At 51.3% G+C, this 16,179-nt stretch overlaps 1 protein-coding gene across 4 annotated transcripts in view; it reads right to left on the bottom strand.

Moving 5' to 3' along the window:
* ETS1 (ETS proto-oncogene 1, transcription factor) overlaps positions 1-16,179 on the bottom strand; it is a 65,522-nt gene that overhangs the window by 35,305 nt on the left and 14,038 nt on the right. The window contains exon 1 of one of the 4 annotated variants that reach the window (XM_036353290.1): positions 6,486-6,513. The exons of the other annotated variants lie outside the window; for them this stretch is intronic. Within the exon in view, the coding sequence (XP_036209183.1) occupies positions 6,486-6,498 (13 nt within the window). The 5' untranslated portion in view covers positions 6,499-6,513. Of the gene's footprint in view, positions 1-6,485; positions 6,514-16,179 lie in introns of those variants that run through there. 4 annotated transcript variants of the gene reach the window in all.

Raw genomic sequence — 16,179 nt, 5'->3', positions numbered from 1 at the left:
CCTTTTTAAGGAAGGAAATTCTGACATACACAACATGGATGAACCTTCACGTTATGTTAAGTGAAATAAACCAGTCACAAAAGACTAATGATATGAATGACTTAGAAGAGCCAAATCCATAGAGAGAGAAGGTAGAATGGTGGGTGCCAGGGCCTGGAGGGAGAGAACAGGGAGCTGCTGTGTAATGGGGACAGTTTCAGTTTTACAAGATGCAAAGAGCTCCTGAGATGGATGGTGGTGATGGGTGCACAACAGTCCACATAACTGTCCACTTAAAAATGATGAAGATGGCAAATTTTGTTATGTTTATTTCACCACATTTAGAAAATGGAAAATATAAAGAAGACACCTTAGCTGCTCTGTGCAAGAGGTAACTATAAATGGATGTGGGTAGACTTGTTAAAGTTATTAGCTGTGGTAAGAGATGATGGTGGCTTTGACTGGGACAGTAGCAAGGCAGATAGTGTAAGCAAACAAAGTTGCAGTGCATATAGGAGGTAACAGCTGTAAAGTTGATGTATGCAGGTAAGAGGGAAGAACAAGGTGTCAAAATCTGCAGATTCACACATGTGTCGCCCTTTTCTGTACCCACGTACATATTTATCTCTTCAATGTTCAATCCTTCTTATACTTTCAGACCATGTTCACAGCAAGAACACATAATATGGCTGGAGTCTACAACCTCCTGAATAGACCTCAAACACAATTTCCCCAAAAAAGTTAATAAGCAAAGAAATGTCGTAAGAATTCCTCCTGGCCAACCTGTGACCTTCAGTGACCCACTTTATTGCACTAATTTTCAAAGTCCTCTTCCTCAGCCTGTGTCTCCAGGGTATCCTAGGAGACTGGCTTACCAAAGGGCTGAGTACTGGGCATGGCCATGGTGGAGGTTCCTCAACTAGCCATCTCTAAACCCTGGCGAGTCAAAAACTTCCATGGCCACACGCAATGTGCTCTTGGCTGAATGACATGGAAACATACAAGGGAAACGATGACAATGGGCGACCTTTGAAAAAAAGGAGGAGACATGTTGCTTTTGAACGTCCAAGTGAAGGGAACTGCATTACAAGAAAGAAGGGCAGCCAGCACCTTCCCTCTGCCTGCTTTGTGCTTTGAGCTTTGAGGTTTGAGCCAGGCTGTCAGGACACAGTTCAGAGTCCATCTGCCCTGGAGGCACAGCAGCTTCACTCAGCTGCTCCCAGGCCCTCCAGAGAGCGGGGATCTGAAGATCTGGGGAGTGGAGAGTTTGGGTTGCCCTGGGACGTGCCCAAAAAAATCTAGTGGAAAAATCAACATGCCTGCAGGAAGGTTGACAAAATGATGGAAAATCCCAGATTGTTAGAGGGGGGGAGGAGAGGGGAGGGGATACAGTGTTGATTATGTAACATTCAACCCTTCAAACAATGGTGTCATCATCAAATGAGTCACTAAGAAACACATCAAGGCTCTCCCTTTGTCCCTGCTCCACACGCCCTAGAACAGCTAAGTGGCAGGTCCAGAAATGTCTCCACTTAGAGCAGTCGGTTTTGCTTTAGAAAAAGAGACTATTTAACCGAGAGCATGTCATCTGAGAGAAGGGACAAGGGCAGCCTCCCTAACTCCTAGCACGGGGGCAAAACACGCAAGTCCGTCAACGAATGTCCAGCGAGCACCGTGTTTTCTTAATGTGAATCAACTTTCCTTCCCTTCACTCCCATCCAACACAAATCCATGAACTTCGACTGTGTGGGTTGTGGGTTTTGCGTTTGTTCCCTCCGTTAGATTGATGACGCGATGAAAAGGACTTTGCTGATGGCGGAAATTGGCCAGGACAACACATGTGGAAAATACAGGCCAGGCCAAACGGACCAGCCAGGCTTCTGCTGCAAACTGGACCTGAAGGAGGAGGCTGGCCAGGAGGCCCAGGCACCTCCTCACAGGGCAGCGTGGGCAGCCTGATGCCAGGGCCATGTGAAGGCCAAGGACAGCAGAAAGCCTGAGGAAGCGGTTTCCTGGAGCCTGCTCCCTGTAACCCCGCCTACCCCGGCAGCAGGCTCTGGACAGGCCCTCTGGGCTCACAACTCTCCGTGTAGGTTTTTGCTTCCTGTCGGGGAGCCAGCCTCTCCAAGTCTCGCTTGTTCTCTGTGAGGGAAGCAGCTGGAATGACTTCTGCCTGTCCACCTCAATGCCAGCTGTAAAGCCTGGCCCACATGTGGGCGGCCGCAGCTGCACAGGGCCCACGGCTCTGCCCCCGGCTGAGGCTCAAAGTGCTGGATCTCCTGGAAAAGTGCTCCCAGCCCAGTGATGGAAGCCGCCCCCGCACATCTGGGACACCTGCCTTTGGACTTGAGCTCAGGAGAGGGCATATCATGGCCCTGGGACCCAACGGATTCAGACAGGGGAGTCAGAACGTTATCCGCCGTTTTTATAAAGGGTGGAATTTTGGTGTTGTGTTTTGTTTTTTTTTAAATCAAACATCCTCTATAAGGGATTGTCTTTTTCAGTAGCAGTGACACTGCCTTTAAATAATGATGAATAATCACATTCAACAGTGGATACTGATGTGAATATTAAACTCTTCTCATGCAAAATGTGAACGCAAAAAATTCCCTCTAAGTTGCTAGTTTATGACTCTGGCGGGTCCATCAGTTACAGGGAACAGCAACAGTCATGAAGTCATCACGCAGGTGGAGGACCTGACACAGGGGAGCCTAAGCAGGCATCTCTATTCTCACCACACTCGCTCTCAGGTCTAATTATAATCCTTTTGCATTAGGTACTAAGTATTTCTAATGGAAGGGGCAGCGCCGAGAACTCAGTCAATGCCTCCACAGAAATCAACTGATTGCATTTTACGGACAAGAACGAAAACTGCCTTTGTGTTCATCACGGTCATGGTGATATCTTCAGTTCACATAACACATCTGTCTCAAAATTCTGAACACCTGACTATATCAATACAGGGGGGTGTTCCAACCAGCAGAGTGCACTAGAACCTGGGAACATATATGCATTACAAGTATATCAGACTTCTTACTGACATCACTTTTCAGGACCCTAAATAGGAGTTAGTGTTTACAAGAATCACCCTAAGTTTCTGAGAGGAGTTGTACCACAGCGAGGGCATAAACACAGGCCCCGCCGCCTTAGCCTTAGCGCGGCTGCAGTGCGGAGACGGAAACGAGCAGGTAGCGTTCCTTGAATCCGTAGGCGTATAATGAGCCCGTGGCCTTTTCAATGCAGGGAAACATCTGCTTATTTTTCACTGTGGCCTCACCCTGAACAAAAGCCTATATGCCCGGTGGATGTTTTAACTCACATGTAGAACAAGGTTTCAATTCACTTGTATGGAACTCAAAGTGCAGGGCTGTTCAATGTCAGGGGCGTTCCATGTGACTTCTCAGCCCTGAGCGGCTCACAGAGCAACAGGGTTGCATAGAATCTGAGCTCGCAGTGGGGTTTGTCCTGGGAGAGGTTCAAGACATCTGGCTTTCTTGACCTGAGAGAGTCGTCCTCTCTCCATCCTCAAGTAAGTGGCAGGAAGGACTGGAGCATCTGGGATGAGGGTGAGGCACTGAGGGACACAGCTAAGGACCGGGTGCACGCTTCAGCGTTTCAGTCTTAGGCAACCACTGGGCTGGCCAAACCCTCGCCATGACCATGGCGATACTAGTGGTGCCTGCTGGGGATTGTCCAAGCAATGGCAGCATGAAAGAAAAGCCAAGCATAAATCATATTCTTTCCCTCTGAAAACTGCTTTATGTCCACCAAGCCCTTCCCGTACACTACACCACATACCCTCACAACCTGAAACTTCCGAGGGGCCTGGGAAGGTATTCATTACAAGATTCCATTTCATAGATGAGGGAACCAAGATCCTAAGAGTTTAAGAACTTGGCCTCAAGTCCCAGGGCTGGGAGGGTCCAGGCTGGGCTGGAACCCAACCTTTCAACTCTTAGGTCCAATGTTCTACTCTCCCACTGCTGCTGCAAATAGGAATCGACCCGAGATCCAAACAGGCTAAAATGTTTACAGCTGAGAGAAAAAAAAACCAGGACCTTCAGTTCTTATTTGAAAATTAAATACATTTGAGGAAATAATTAAGAACTTAAAACCACTCCTGGATTGAAGAAAGCCAGAATTTCACATGGCTGGTCCCATAAAGACGTAAATAAAAGCCATGCAGAATCATCTGTAACCTTTTCCCCTCTTGGGACTGAGGGTAATGAGCCTTCCCTACAAAGAGACACAGGTGACACACCCACCTGGCTCCTTCCCTGTCCGTGGTCACTCCAAGTCACCCCCATGGGCAGCCGAGCACATACTATAAAGTGAGTTAGTTACATAGAGTCTCACTGAAATGTGTTTCTTAAAGAGAAAGGAAACCAAGAAGAAAGCTTGTTCATGGGGGAGGATAAAAGAGCACCTGTCACAGATGGAAAGGCAGGATTCTGACGACAAGGAAGAGGCACCCGCTGGGACGGGCCCTGGGCTTGACTTGGTTTGCTGGTCAAAAGCCACGGGTTACCACTAATGCGATCACGCCGGGTGAGCCACTCGGCACCCTGCTAAAAAGAGGTCTGTGGACAGGGAGTGTCTACATCCCGCATAGGGTTTCAAATTTTTCATTATGTCAATTTTCAAACACATACCAAAGCAGAGAGAAGAATACAATGAATCTCTACCCCAAATCGATCAACCCTAACAGTTTTTATGTTATCTCCTCCACACACACACACACTGACGACCTGTGAAGCCAATCCCAGACAACACATCATTTCACCCACAGATATTTCATTGTGGGGGTGTGGGGGGGAGGGGGATATCTCTGAGATACAGGAGAGTCATCATGGGAAAGCTTAGGAGAGGCAGATAAACTCGTGGAAAAAGAAAAGAAGGCTTTGGACTCCTCTCCACAGCGCTGACATCTAGCTCTACATCGCATACACAGGCCCACAGGGGAAGCGACCCTACCATGATCTGGAAAGTGGAGAAGTTGGATGAGAGAGAGAGAGAGAGAGAGAGAGAGAGACAGGATTTCAAGGGAGGGTAGTGAGTGCTACCTTTGACACCCAGGGATCATTCTCCCTCACGGTCCCCAGGAACCTTAGCTCTCACCAGGAGTGTGCAAAAAGGCTGGGATTCTGTCAAGTACCCCAAGGCGGGTGCCAAACAGCCTAGAACAAGTCCCGGTGGAGGAGAGAGGATGCCTTTACTCATTCAGGTCAATAGAAACAGAACAGGGGCTGTGGCCAGTGACTGCTAACTGACTCCGGCATGGACTGCCCTGGGCAGCTGGCACTGGTCTGTAAGAGGCCTTCCCAGTGAAAACACTACCATCTCAGAAGGATGTGAAGGGACTCTCTGCAATAGTCTCTCTTGCCTGTTCAACGGGGTTGGAACTAGGAATGAAGGGACCAGAAAAGGGTCCTCTTTCTCCTACATCCTGATCCCAAATCCTGTTTCAGGCCCCAGGAATGTGGCAGGCAGAGTTGGCAGTGGAGGGAGCTAGCGCAATCCAAATGCTTCTGGCTGAGGTTAATGCAAAGGAGAGAAGACGTGGCCCTCCTCAGCCCCTCAGCTCTGTTTCATAAACTTAATGATGTGACAGAGCAACGAGGGACAAGCGGGACTCTTGGCTGGGGCAAGGCCTAAGCAAAAAATGGCTCACTGCCCTCGATGGGCCAACCAAACAGTCCATCATGACCCCAAATAATGGGACACCATGAGCCCCCAAAGAGACTCCTATCAGTCAGGGAAACATGCCCCTGGGCTTCTTCCTTATTCTTTCTTTCTTTTTTAATCCTCACCCTGAGGATATTTTCCCATTGATTTTTAGAAAGAGTGGAAGGGAGGGGGAGAGACAGAGAGAAACATCAATGTGGAAGAGATACATTGATTGGTTGCCTCCCAGGTCAAGCCTGCAACCAAGGTGCATGCCCTTGACCATAATGAAACCGGGGACCCTTCAGTCTGCAGGCCAGTGCTCCATTCACTGACCCAACCCGGGTAGGGCTGCCCTTCTCTTAATACCCCACCCCCTGAACATCACCAGCCAATAGGAAATGACACCAAAGAAAGAGAAAGAAGCTGCACAGAAAATCCCCAGTTCACCCTCCAGGGAATTGACCGAAAGCGCAAGCCTGTCTCCCATCACACCGTCTGGGTTCTGCTACCTGCACACTGTCCCTGGGGGACGCAGGCTGCTTGGGTACAACCTGTCAACTCGGAGACAAATGCCTCTACTCAGAGGGAAGCTGCCCCAGGACAAAGGACGTGGCCCTCCGGAAGGCAAAGCCTGCTCCTAGCTGCCCCGGGAGGCCGGCCTCAGCCCTGCAGCCAGGCCTGGGAAAGACGCCTGCAGACAGGCTGGGCGCTCAACATCTGTAGGAAGTGACTTCAGTCCTCTCCCTTTTTCCCTTCGCCTCCCCCCACCCCCGCCCCAGCCCCCCAAAGGCGTTTTAACACATTATTCCCACTGAAGTCCTGAGGATCTGGTGACTCACCAGGCTCACACATGGTTCCAATGAGCCCTTGACCATTACATGGTCGGGGAGCAGGAAAAACAAATGAAAGCGGTTGTAATTCGGCAGCGCCGGGGTTCAGACCTGCCAGACAAAAGGGATTGCAGGCATGTTCCCAAATTCGTTCAGGCACCTGACATGCAAAAGCTATTTTTAATCACTGGATTTATTTCTTTCCTACCCCCTTCACCATCCTCCACCTCAGCAAATGTTTCAAAGTCAGAGCGAAGCCCAAATCAATCCCAGGTGTTCGGGGAGGACCCAGCGAGGCTCTTCCGTTCCAGGAGCGGAGCCAGAAAGCACAACTGCCCCCTGGGTCCTGCAGCTACACTTTCTGGTTCTTTCCTTGGAACAGTTCAAACCTCCCACCCTCACCACGGAACGAACGGCCCGAAAGAGGAAACATTTGAATGAATGGATGACCCTGCCAGAAGGACTCCTCACCATGTGAGTTCCTTAGCGGCCCCAGCTAGGAAGGTGCAGAAGATGGGTCTCAGAGATCAGCGAGACGGGGCATGCTGTCCTCTAGGATTCTGTACCTGCTCCGCAGCGAGGGTTCAATTAAATGCACGTGAAAATGCCGAAGCCTAATACATAGTAAGTAGGTGCTCAATAAATTGCTGGTGATGAACTGAACTGAAACACATCTTGTAAAACATAAAGATTTTTTAAAAAACCCCGTAAGATTTTATTTCACAATGCTTAGAGCAAAAAGAAGGAATCTGGCCATTTCCCCAGGTACAACGGAGAAAATGAAAAGAAAAAGAAAAAAGGAGATTCTGAGACATAAGTGGAAACTGACATCCCCTGAATCTGGGTCTTTGTTTTAACAGAACAAACTAGTTTCTTACCGATTCTGCATCCTCTGTTCTGCCATGAAGACACCTCACAGCTACAGGATCCAGTGGGCCTGAGATCCTTTGGGTTTTTAAAACTTACTAAGGGTGCCATCGCGGACTCAATAGGACACAAAACAAAACCACAGTGTTGGACTCCAACCTTTTCTCTCTAGGCCTGGAACTGCCAAGACCCAAGCTGCCTTTGTACCCCAGTCATTCGGGTGCCCTTAAATGAATAACCGCTCACAATTTAAAAGGAGGTTTTAACTACTGAGATTAGGATTCCCGCAGGCGAAGCCCACCTCAACAGAGCACTTTAAAAGCTGCAGTTCTGAAATGACCATGCAGAGCCTTCTACAGAGTGCTTCCCACGGTTCCAACCATGGCTGCATGGGTGATCACCGTTGGCCCCCTCCACACCGGGCATCCCAGAGCAGTGTGATGAAAACACAGAGCCGGGCCTGCAGGTTACTCAGAGGAAAGCGAGGCCTGGGCCCTGACCACCAGCGCTTGGCAGAGAGCCACGGGCATGCGATTGGTCCTCTCCAGATCCTATGCCTCAGAGGGAAGGCAAGCCCCTGCCCGCCTGCAACTACAACACTCTCAAGGTCAAAGGCTTTTGCTACCAGCATGGCACAGGATACCCCACGCAAGAAGAGCGCGGGACACATCTGACATCTTGCTGTTATCCAAGCGCCCCCTTCCAACTAGTTCGCATGGCAGGTCTGAGGCCTCGCTCCCCGAGATCTCGCAATGGGTGATGCGAGTGACTGGGTGAACCAGATTCATTTTCATTTCACTGGATCCCCAGCTATAGTTTTCAGTCCTGCTGTCTGAGTAGAACTTTATGTTTCAGAAAATATTTTCTCCCATATTCTCATATGATCCTGAACAACAACCAGGTTTGGGGACTGTCTTCATCACAGACGTGAAGATATTGAGGCACACACAGGTAACTTCAATGGTTTAACCAAGATGAGCCACCCAGACCCTCAGACAGGAAACCAGGAGTTTCCTACCCACACCTGCTGGCAGAGTTCAAAGCAGGGGAGCAGAAACAAGTGGGCACCAGTTGTAGTAGTAGGCTTTGGCATCTTGATGGGTATTTAGTCTAATCCTCACAATGAGCACAGGAATATTTCTTTTCATTGTCTCCGTCATGTTCACTACAGAGAAGGTTCTCTCTGGAGAACGGAAGCACCTCAATCTCAAGACTCTCTGCTGACAGAGCTGCGACACCTGAGCTCAGGGCTCCACCCCACTTCGGACCCAGCACCGGCCACATGGGCACTTGGTCCAGGGCCAAGATAGGCATGGTGGGGGCTCCTGAGCGTCACCAGGCAGGCTGGGCTGGGCAAGGCGGAGGGCGAGAGAAAATGTGGGCAAACAAATGGAGTGGAAGCGGCACCGTTTTTCTGCACTTTTGAACTGTTTTCTCAAGGCCTGCCTCTCCCTCCCACGCAGGAAACAAACACAGAGACGGGCCTCTTCAGTGTGGCTCCCATCGCTGAAGGCTGCCCGGGAAAAGCAGAAGGACAAGGTCAAGCGCAAGGAGGGAGTTGGTGATGGGCAGGGTCCACTGGCGGCAGGTAGGAGCCGGGAGAGGCAACGGTGGGAAGAGCTGGGTGAGGACCAGGGAAGGAGGGATGGCAAAGCAGCAAATGGGGAAAGGAAGGAAATGGCAGGGGAAGTGACTATCAGAACATTTCAAACCAGAATAAAGGGGCACAGGGGGCTTGGAAGAGCCAGCAACCTACTCCCAGTGAATGGTGTGTTCAGAAAGTAGCATTTTCCCATCCATTTGGAAGGGAAATTCTCTCTCGACTTTCTTATTTATTTATACACTATACAAATAATTTTTTAAACCAAAAAAGGGCCATTTTTTTTTTCCAATGGGAAAGAGCCTTGTTGGAGATGAAAGCCAGTCTTCAAAACGCCTCGGAGGAAGCTGAACCCCATGTCTCGGTGCTGCGGCAAGAAAAACAAAGTGGACATTCTTCCTGTGTTCTGAGGCTTCTCATGCAGATGTGTTTCCTTTTAATAAATAAATCTGGGAGAGAAGGAAGCGCGCGCTCGCACACATTCGCACGGGGCAACTGTCTGATTTCAACCCGGGGAAACCACAATGAAAAGTAAGAACAGAGGAGCCCGTTTTCCCAGCACAGGGACAAATCCCAAAAGACCAACACACTCCTCAAACATCTCCCACCCGAGCTTTCCACGTCCACAAAGGACTCCCTGCTAGTGAGTAATGACAATCCAGGCAGGGCAGGACCTGGGACACAACCACCACACTCTCCGGAAAGGCCTGTCGAGGTCTCTCCTCACAACTCCTCACTTAACACGTTCAGTCGCTGTCTGCTCTTCCAGCCACTGAATGTCCCTGATGGACGGCAGTACTTATTGTTAATGACACACACTGAGTTCAGATCTGCCTTCTTATGAGTTCTAGCCATCGGGCCGAGTTCCACTGGTGGAAGCCGCATGGTACAACTTTAATATTTCCTCATCTACCAGCTTTTCACCCTTTTTCACTGATCCCTCTGTTATCACTTCTGTCCAGGTGATAAAATCCCTTGATTCCTTCATGATGGCATGGTTTGGGCCATTCCCCCACCCCCAAGCAATCCTGTAAGCTTATGTTCCTAAGAAGAGCCTCTGAACATCCTAAGTGAACCCCACCCTTCCCAGGAATGAAATGAGGCCACGGGGGTAACCATCCTACTCCGCCCACTTCTGTTGGTGCAGACGAACACTCACTTTTCTAACAGCCACCCTCCAAAAGCCACCCATGCACCATGCATGCCAGGCCCCTGCTCAGGCACTGCCAATGAGCCATGTCGGCACCACCAGAATCCTATTAACCTCAAGTAGAGCTTTACATTTATCTGTATTAAACTTCACCTTGTTCTGACCCATGTTTCCACATGTAGAGGTCATTTTTATATCATGAATCTGTCTTCGTCCTATGAGCTTTGCACCATCTGCCACTTACTAAGTAAGCTTCTGGCATCCTTCTCTTATCAGAGCCCCTGACAAAAACGTTAAAGAGGCAATGACCAAGCTCTGAGCCCCATAAGGTAATACCAGAGACCATGCATCATTCAGACACCAACGTTAATCAAGACCCTTTGGCTACAGCTGCTCAACCAGTTACATATCCTCCTGGCTTGACTATCATTGGATCCACACAGCCTCGTCTTGGCCACAAATACATCATGGAGAGACTTGGGCAGAAGCCTCACTGGAGCCAGCTGGTCTACCAGTCGTGGAACCTGTTCTTCCCTCAAGTTTCTTACAAGACAGTTGAGGAAAACAGCAGAGCTGGGATTCAGATCTCTGCATAGTGTGTGTGTGTCAGAGAGAGAGAGAGACAGAGAGAGAGAGACAGAGAGAGACTGAGGGAGGAAGGAGCGAGAGGAGAGAGAGAGCATGCCTAACACTCAACTGCTACAGCCACTCTGCTCCCAAAAACAATGGGCGCTTAGAGAACAATGGCCGCAGTCGAAGTCTTGGTCTATTTATATCTGCCACTGTGGGTCCCAGACAGAAGGAACTGGAAGTCTGCCCTGTACACACAGCTCCAACTGGACTCGAGCTGGGAGGAAGATGAGGTCACCAGGAACGCCGCCTGCTTAGGAATAGGCTCCCGCTTTCTCACAGGGTTTCTCCTTCGTCTACAGGATCTCTTCAGCCAAGTCGTTAGCTGGGCTGCTGCTAAAATGCAGCCACTGTGAAGACCAGAGGTCAGAACAGTAACCACTGCTCAGCCCAGCCCAAAGCTGTGAAGACCTTTCTCCACAGAGGTCAAAGGAAGGTGGGGATGTCAGGGGACTCAGCAGTAGATGGAAGTCAACGCTGTGGCCCCTGAAACAGCAGTCTCACAGGGCCATTGATTACACATGTGTAGGGCACTACGGAAGAGCTTTTCCCTGGGCAAGTTCCTCCTCCCCACTTCTGTGGAGTATCATAGGGGCTGAGAGCTGAAATGCACAGACTTTGTGCCTCGTGTCTCGGGGAAGATCTGTCTCCGCTTTATTTCAGCCCCTTTGGACAGTTCCTTCATAAAGTTGGGAAGGGGGCAATTTTATTCTAAGTAGCAATTTTTATGTTACTTATATTTTTAATCCTCACTGAACAGGGCCAGCAGTGGCCACACAAACCTCTGAGAGACATCCAAACTGAAAAGGAGCCGGCCAGGGCCAGGAAGCAGGCGTGGGGACACAGGAGTGTGCCCTCCAGGCAGTCATCTGCTGCATGCACTCCTGCCTTCTTGTGAGTGTCCACCAACCGCCCTCAGCTGTACTGGGCAACCGAGAGAGCCACAACTGCACCCCCTGGATCCCGTCCCACTGTCCCCCAAAGGCAAGACACTCGGGGCTTAATACAGACATCTGCTGCCTACAAGTTCCTAGCACCAACTTCCCTGCCTGCTCCTGGAAAAGCAACACTAAGTGGGCAGCGAGAAACCTACACACGATCACTGTCTTCCTTTCCATGTAGACAGCGTTGGTGGTGTTGCAATGACACTAGGCGGGCGATGGCACCACATTCAGAGGGACCCAGAGTCAGGCACTTCCATGTCTTATCGTTTAAAAGCTTAAGCGCAGAGCATGCGTGTGCTGGACACGGCTGGGGCCAGTGCGACCAAGGAATGGTTCAGAGTGATGTGCCGTGTCCCTTCCACACCCCACACTCTCTCACTGACTTCACAAGTGCAGGAGTCAAATGTTTAGGGCTCACCTCTGTAGGGTGGTCTCATGCACCGGAACCACCAGCATAACTGAGGTAAGATGGGCAAGGCCACCACCAGCAGACACTCCTGTGCATCTTCTGTGCTAAGCAGATGGTGGAGGCTAAAACCTTCTGAATACCCCAAACTATGAGGGTCCAAGTGGGTGCTCGGCCCACCCCACCTGGTCCAGTACTTCCCAGAAATGCCGCTTCCTTGACTCCCCCCACCCCCAACCTCTGCTTCCAACAGGCTAAGCTCTCCCTTTCCAAGGTCCCTGCTGAATCACTCCAGTGTAAGTCTTGGGAACCACGTGGGAGCCACATGGCAGGAGCAGGGAGAAGGCAGAGACACACACTGCCACCCTGAAGCCAGGCTGACGTCAAAGATGCAAATCTTCCCACCCAGAGTGTTTGGCAAGTTCATGAGTCAGCCCGTCTCTGCACCTAGCAGGGTCTTCAAAAGCGCCTGCACACCAGCTCAGTGCACCACAAAGCCATGGCCCTGCTCTAACATGGAGCAGCTGGACTTCAGGGCATCAGGCTCTAGATGCTCAGTAACTCATGAAATAAAGGCCCTACTCCGTTCAGTAAATCCAAACTCATGTCCGTAATGAGGAGTCAGGAATCCTGTTGCTTTAAGGGATTTAGGTAATAGTTTCAGAGTCCCAGCTCACATTTCCTGAGCTGCTAAGGAGGTACTTAGGTGCAGAGAGATGGCCACAAAGGGATTATGGGTATTCTCCCTAAACCATTAAGTTTACTGCTAAACCTATCTTCGGTGGCTACTCCCAAGTTTGTCTAGACCTACCTAATCTGTCATTTTGGCCCCTACATCTCTTCATCTTTGGCCATTTTTATGGCCTTGAGCAGCAGCTATCACCCCGTCACACTGGTCTCTGCTCCTCTGAGCTACCCTCACCATGGCCAGAGGATGCACCATGCTCTCCCCAGAGCCAAAGCAGGAAGAGGAATTCACAGAATTTTCTATGAAACTTGAACAACTTCTTGGAGGGATGTGCTCCCCCCGCCCCCAGCCCCCCTGGCTACTAGGATGAATGAAGAGTCGGTTCCCTGGGGAGGGGGAGGAGCCAGCTCTGCCCCTGGTCCCACACCACCACCACCCCCCCCCCAAGGGATTGAGATATCACCTCGTTCAAACCCTTCCTTTGACCAACAGAGAAAATAGGCTCAAGGGGGTGACACCAGCTTGCCCTTGGCCACATGGTTACTAATTCTAGACTTCGTGCCTACCTGTCTGCTGTTTTTTTCTTTCCTCTACGCCACCTTGTTTACTTATACGTATCTTCACTGCTATCGAGCTCTGGATCTTCATTCTGCACAAACACCGCACCTCCCCTAGTTCATCAGAACCACAGAGAAACGACCCATCCTAAGATCTAACAAACACGACAGGAATTTTCAGCCCCCGGATGCCACCTGGTGCCATTCCAGGTTACCAGTTTTCAGTCACGAAGATCAGGCTCTACAGAGGACCTTTCTTTTGAGCAGAGATGCCAGTGGAATACCAGGGGTGGTAAAGCCAGCAATCTCTAGTTGTAGGACACCAGTCTGTGCAAATGTGAGGGGCTCTAAAGTGTGAGGTGCTCTCCGACCCATCCAGGAAGAGTGAAGGCGGCAGTACACTTCAGTGATCTATTGACCTTCGTCTAAAACGCACTGATGGCGAGAACAGATCGCCATCATAGCATTCAAAGGTTCTGTAACTTCCACCCCAGTCCCAGCTGTGCTGCAGGTAGGGCAACGGAGACACAGTGACAGGGTTGAGGGGATCCCGCAAACCCCACCAAAGACAGAACATGAAATGCTTGGCATCGGCCTATACGTTGAACCTGACCTATCTAACTAATGAGGCCATAGGTGCAACTCCAAAAGGCCATGTCCCGAAGCTACCCAGGCAGCTCGGGTCTACATGCGAATGCATTTAGAGGTCAGGGAACGAAGGGTTCCAGGAAAGATATACTTAGCTGTGAGCTCCTTTGGACTCTGCAGATTTATTTCTCTCCTTTCAGAATGGGCTTCTCCTCATGGCCCCTAACACCTACATTGGGATCATCTCGCAGGCCCACTGTGGCGAAGGGTCTGACCCACGCTGGCCCAGAGCGGACAGTGTCCCCACGTCCCCAGCGGCAAACCCCAGAGGCTGAGAAGTGGCCGGGCAGACCCAATGTCCCAATGTCCCAATCAGTGGCTGACAGGCCCATGGTGGCGAGCAGAGAACAAGTACTGGATGCCAAAGGAGGCGGGAGCAGAAGCCACTGTACGCCTGCCAGCCTGCATCAGGTGGGAAAGACAGGGGCTGGGGTGCGCAGCCCCCCTCCTCCCGGTAAATGGCTCTGCCTATCAGGAAGCCACTAGGAAATTGCAGCCGCCACAGCCTCCAGCTCCGGTCTGAACACGGTGCTTAGAGCTGGGGAAAGCGCTCATTATCTCCGCCCAGACTTACAGGAGCTCACTACAAGTGGCACCTAACCAAGGGAGCCACCGGATAAAGCTGAGCGGGTGGGTGAGGGAAGGGGGGTGGAAAAGGGTCCATAGAGACTGGGGCAATGCAGAGAGCTCCCCCAGGCATCGCTCGGGGCCTCAGGCCCAGTGCTGGGCTCTGTCAGGTCCACTTCCTCACACCCCCTGCTCCGCAGCCTCACCCACCGGCATTCCTTTCCTCAAAATGAGCTACTGACTGCTGGTGGGTGTGGGGTCTCGTTGGAGAGATTCAAATGTACTGGAGTTAGACATCAGCGATGGCTGCACAGCTCTGAGAATGGGCTAAAACCACCGGAGTACGCACTTTCAAATGGTGAACCTTGTGTTACGTGAATTGCGTCTCCATAAGAATAAATACATTTAAAGCCGATCCAGTGAGCCACGGGCTATGGGCCAACAGTGTGAATAGGGTGGTGCCTGGGTGACAGGGACCCTGCACTTGGGCATTTCCCTCCAGAGGGAAACGAAGGAGAGACAAGAGCCACAGGCTCGCACCTGCTGCTGCTAGGACAGGAGGCTCCGAGATGGAGAAGAGTGTGCGCTGGGTTCCGCACGAGAGGGGGTGTCCTGAGTGCACAGGGTGAAGGAGAGGAGGGGTCAGGGGTCACCAGGGAGGGGAAGCCTGGTGGCAAAGGCGAGTCCATTCCCCGAGGCAGACACCTGGTCGCTACCACTTCTGGGATCATGAATATGGGGATGAGCGGGGCACAGATTCTAAGAGACAAGCAGGATACCCCAGACACCCCCTTCCCAAAGGTGTCCCCCACGCAGGCAGGCCAAGCACTGATTCACAGCGACACTGCGTTTTCAGAAAGAAGTCCCCAACACACCTGGCTCCTTCTAGAGGTTTCTTGCCCAACCCTTGGGGGAAGACAAAGGAAGGGCAGGTAGGACAGGGCTCCCGGCAAACACACACTCGGCCAGGCTCCCTGGACGTGAGCCGGGAAAGGTGCAGTCACCACGCTGTGACCAAAGGGATCTTTTGGAAAATTCTTTCCCAAGAAGGGTTATGAGTTCTGTCCCCTGGAATGCCCCAGAGCAGTTCCCATTGGCTCCCTGGCCCTGACTCAGAGGGAGTGGGCTCCGCCCTCAGAAATAAACTATAAACTGACCTAAGGAATGGGTGGGGGTGGGGGGTGGTGTGTGGCTGTGGCTGGAGAGAGCAGGAAAGAGGGGCAGGCGGAGACGGGGAACAGGGAAGACAAGTGCTGACTCCGGTTCGGGGAACGCACCCGGGACGGGGGGTATGGCAGAATTCAAGAGCGCCATCTCTGAGCCTCCCTTACACGCCACTCCAGTTGGGATTCGGCCCTGCCTTGGCAGCCAGCTCAGTGCTGCTTTATAATATACTGAATTAGTCACCGGATTAGCAAGCACATTTACACACATTGGCGCACAGCTGTTTAAAGACACAGGATCCCCTTTTCGAGGTGCCCGGTTCTGGCTGTAAATCAACCCCTGCGATTGGCAACGGGCATCCTCCGGCGGTGCCCGGGGTTCCTGCCGACGCCTTCCGCCCCAAAGGGCTTCAGGGAAAGTCTGCTGGGACGGAGAGGGTCTCAGGGGCCTTGGCCGGGGCCCAGAAGGGACAGGGGTGTGGG

This window comes from Myotis myotis, unplaced genomic scaffold, assembly GCF_014108235.1.
Source record: "Myotis myotis isolate mMyoMyo1 unplaced genomic scaffold, mMyoMyo1.p scaffold_m19_p_20, whole genome shotgun sequence".
Classification (NCBI taxonomy): domain Eukaryota; kingdom Metazoa; phylum Chordata; class Mammalia; order Chiroptera; family Vespertilionidae; genus Myotis; species Myotis myotis.
Note: the sequence above shows the minus strand (reverse complement) of the source record. Positions and strands in the feature narration are given on the sequence as shown.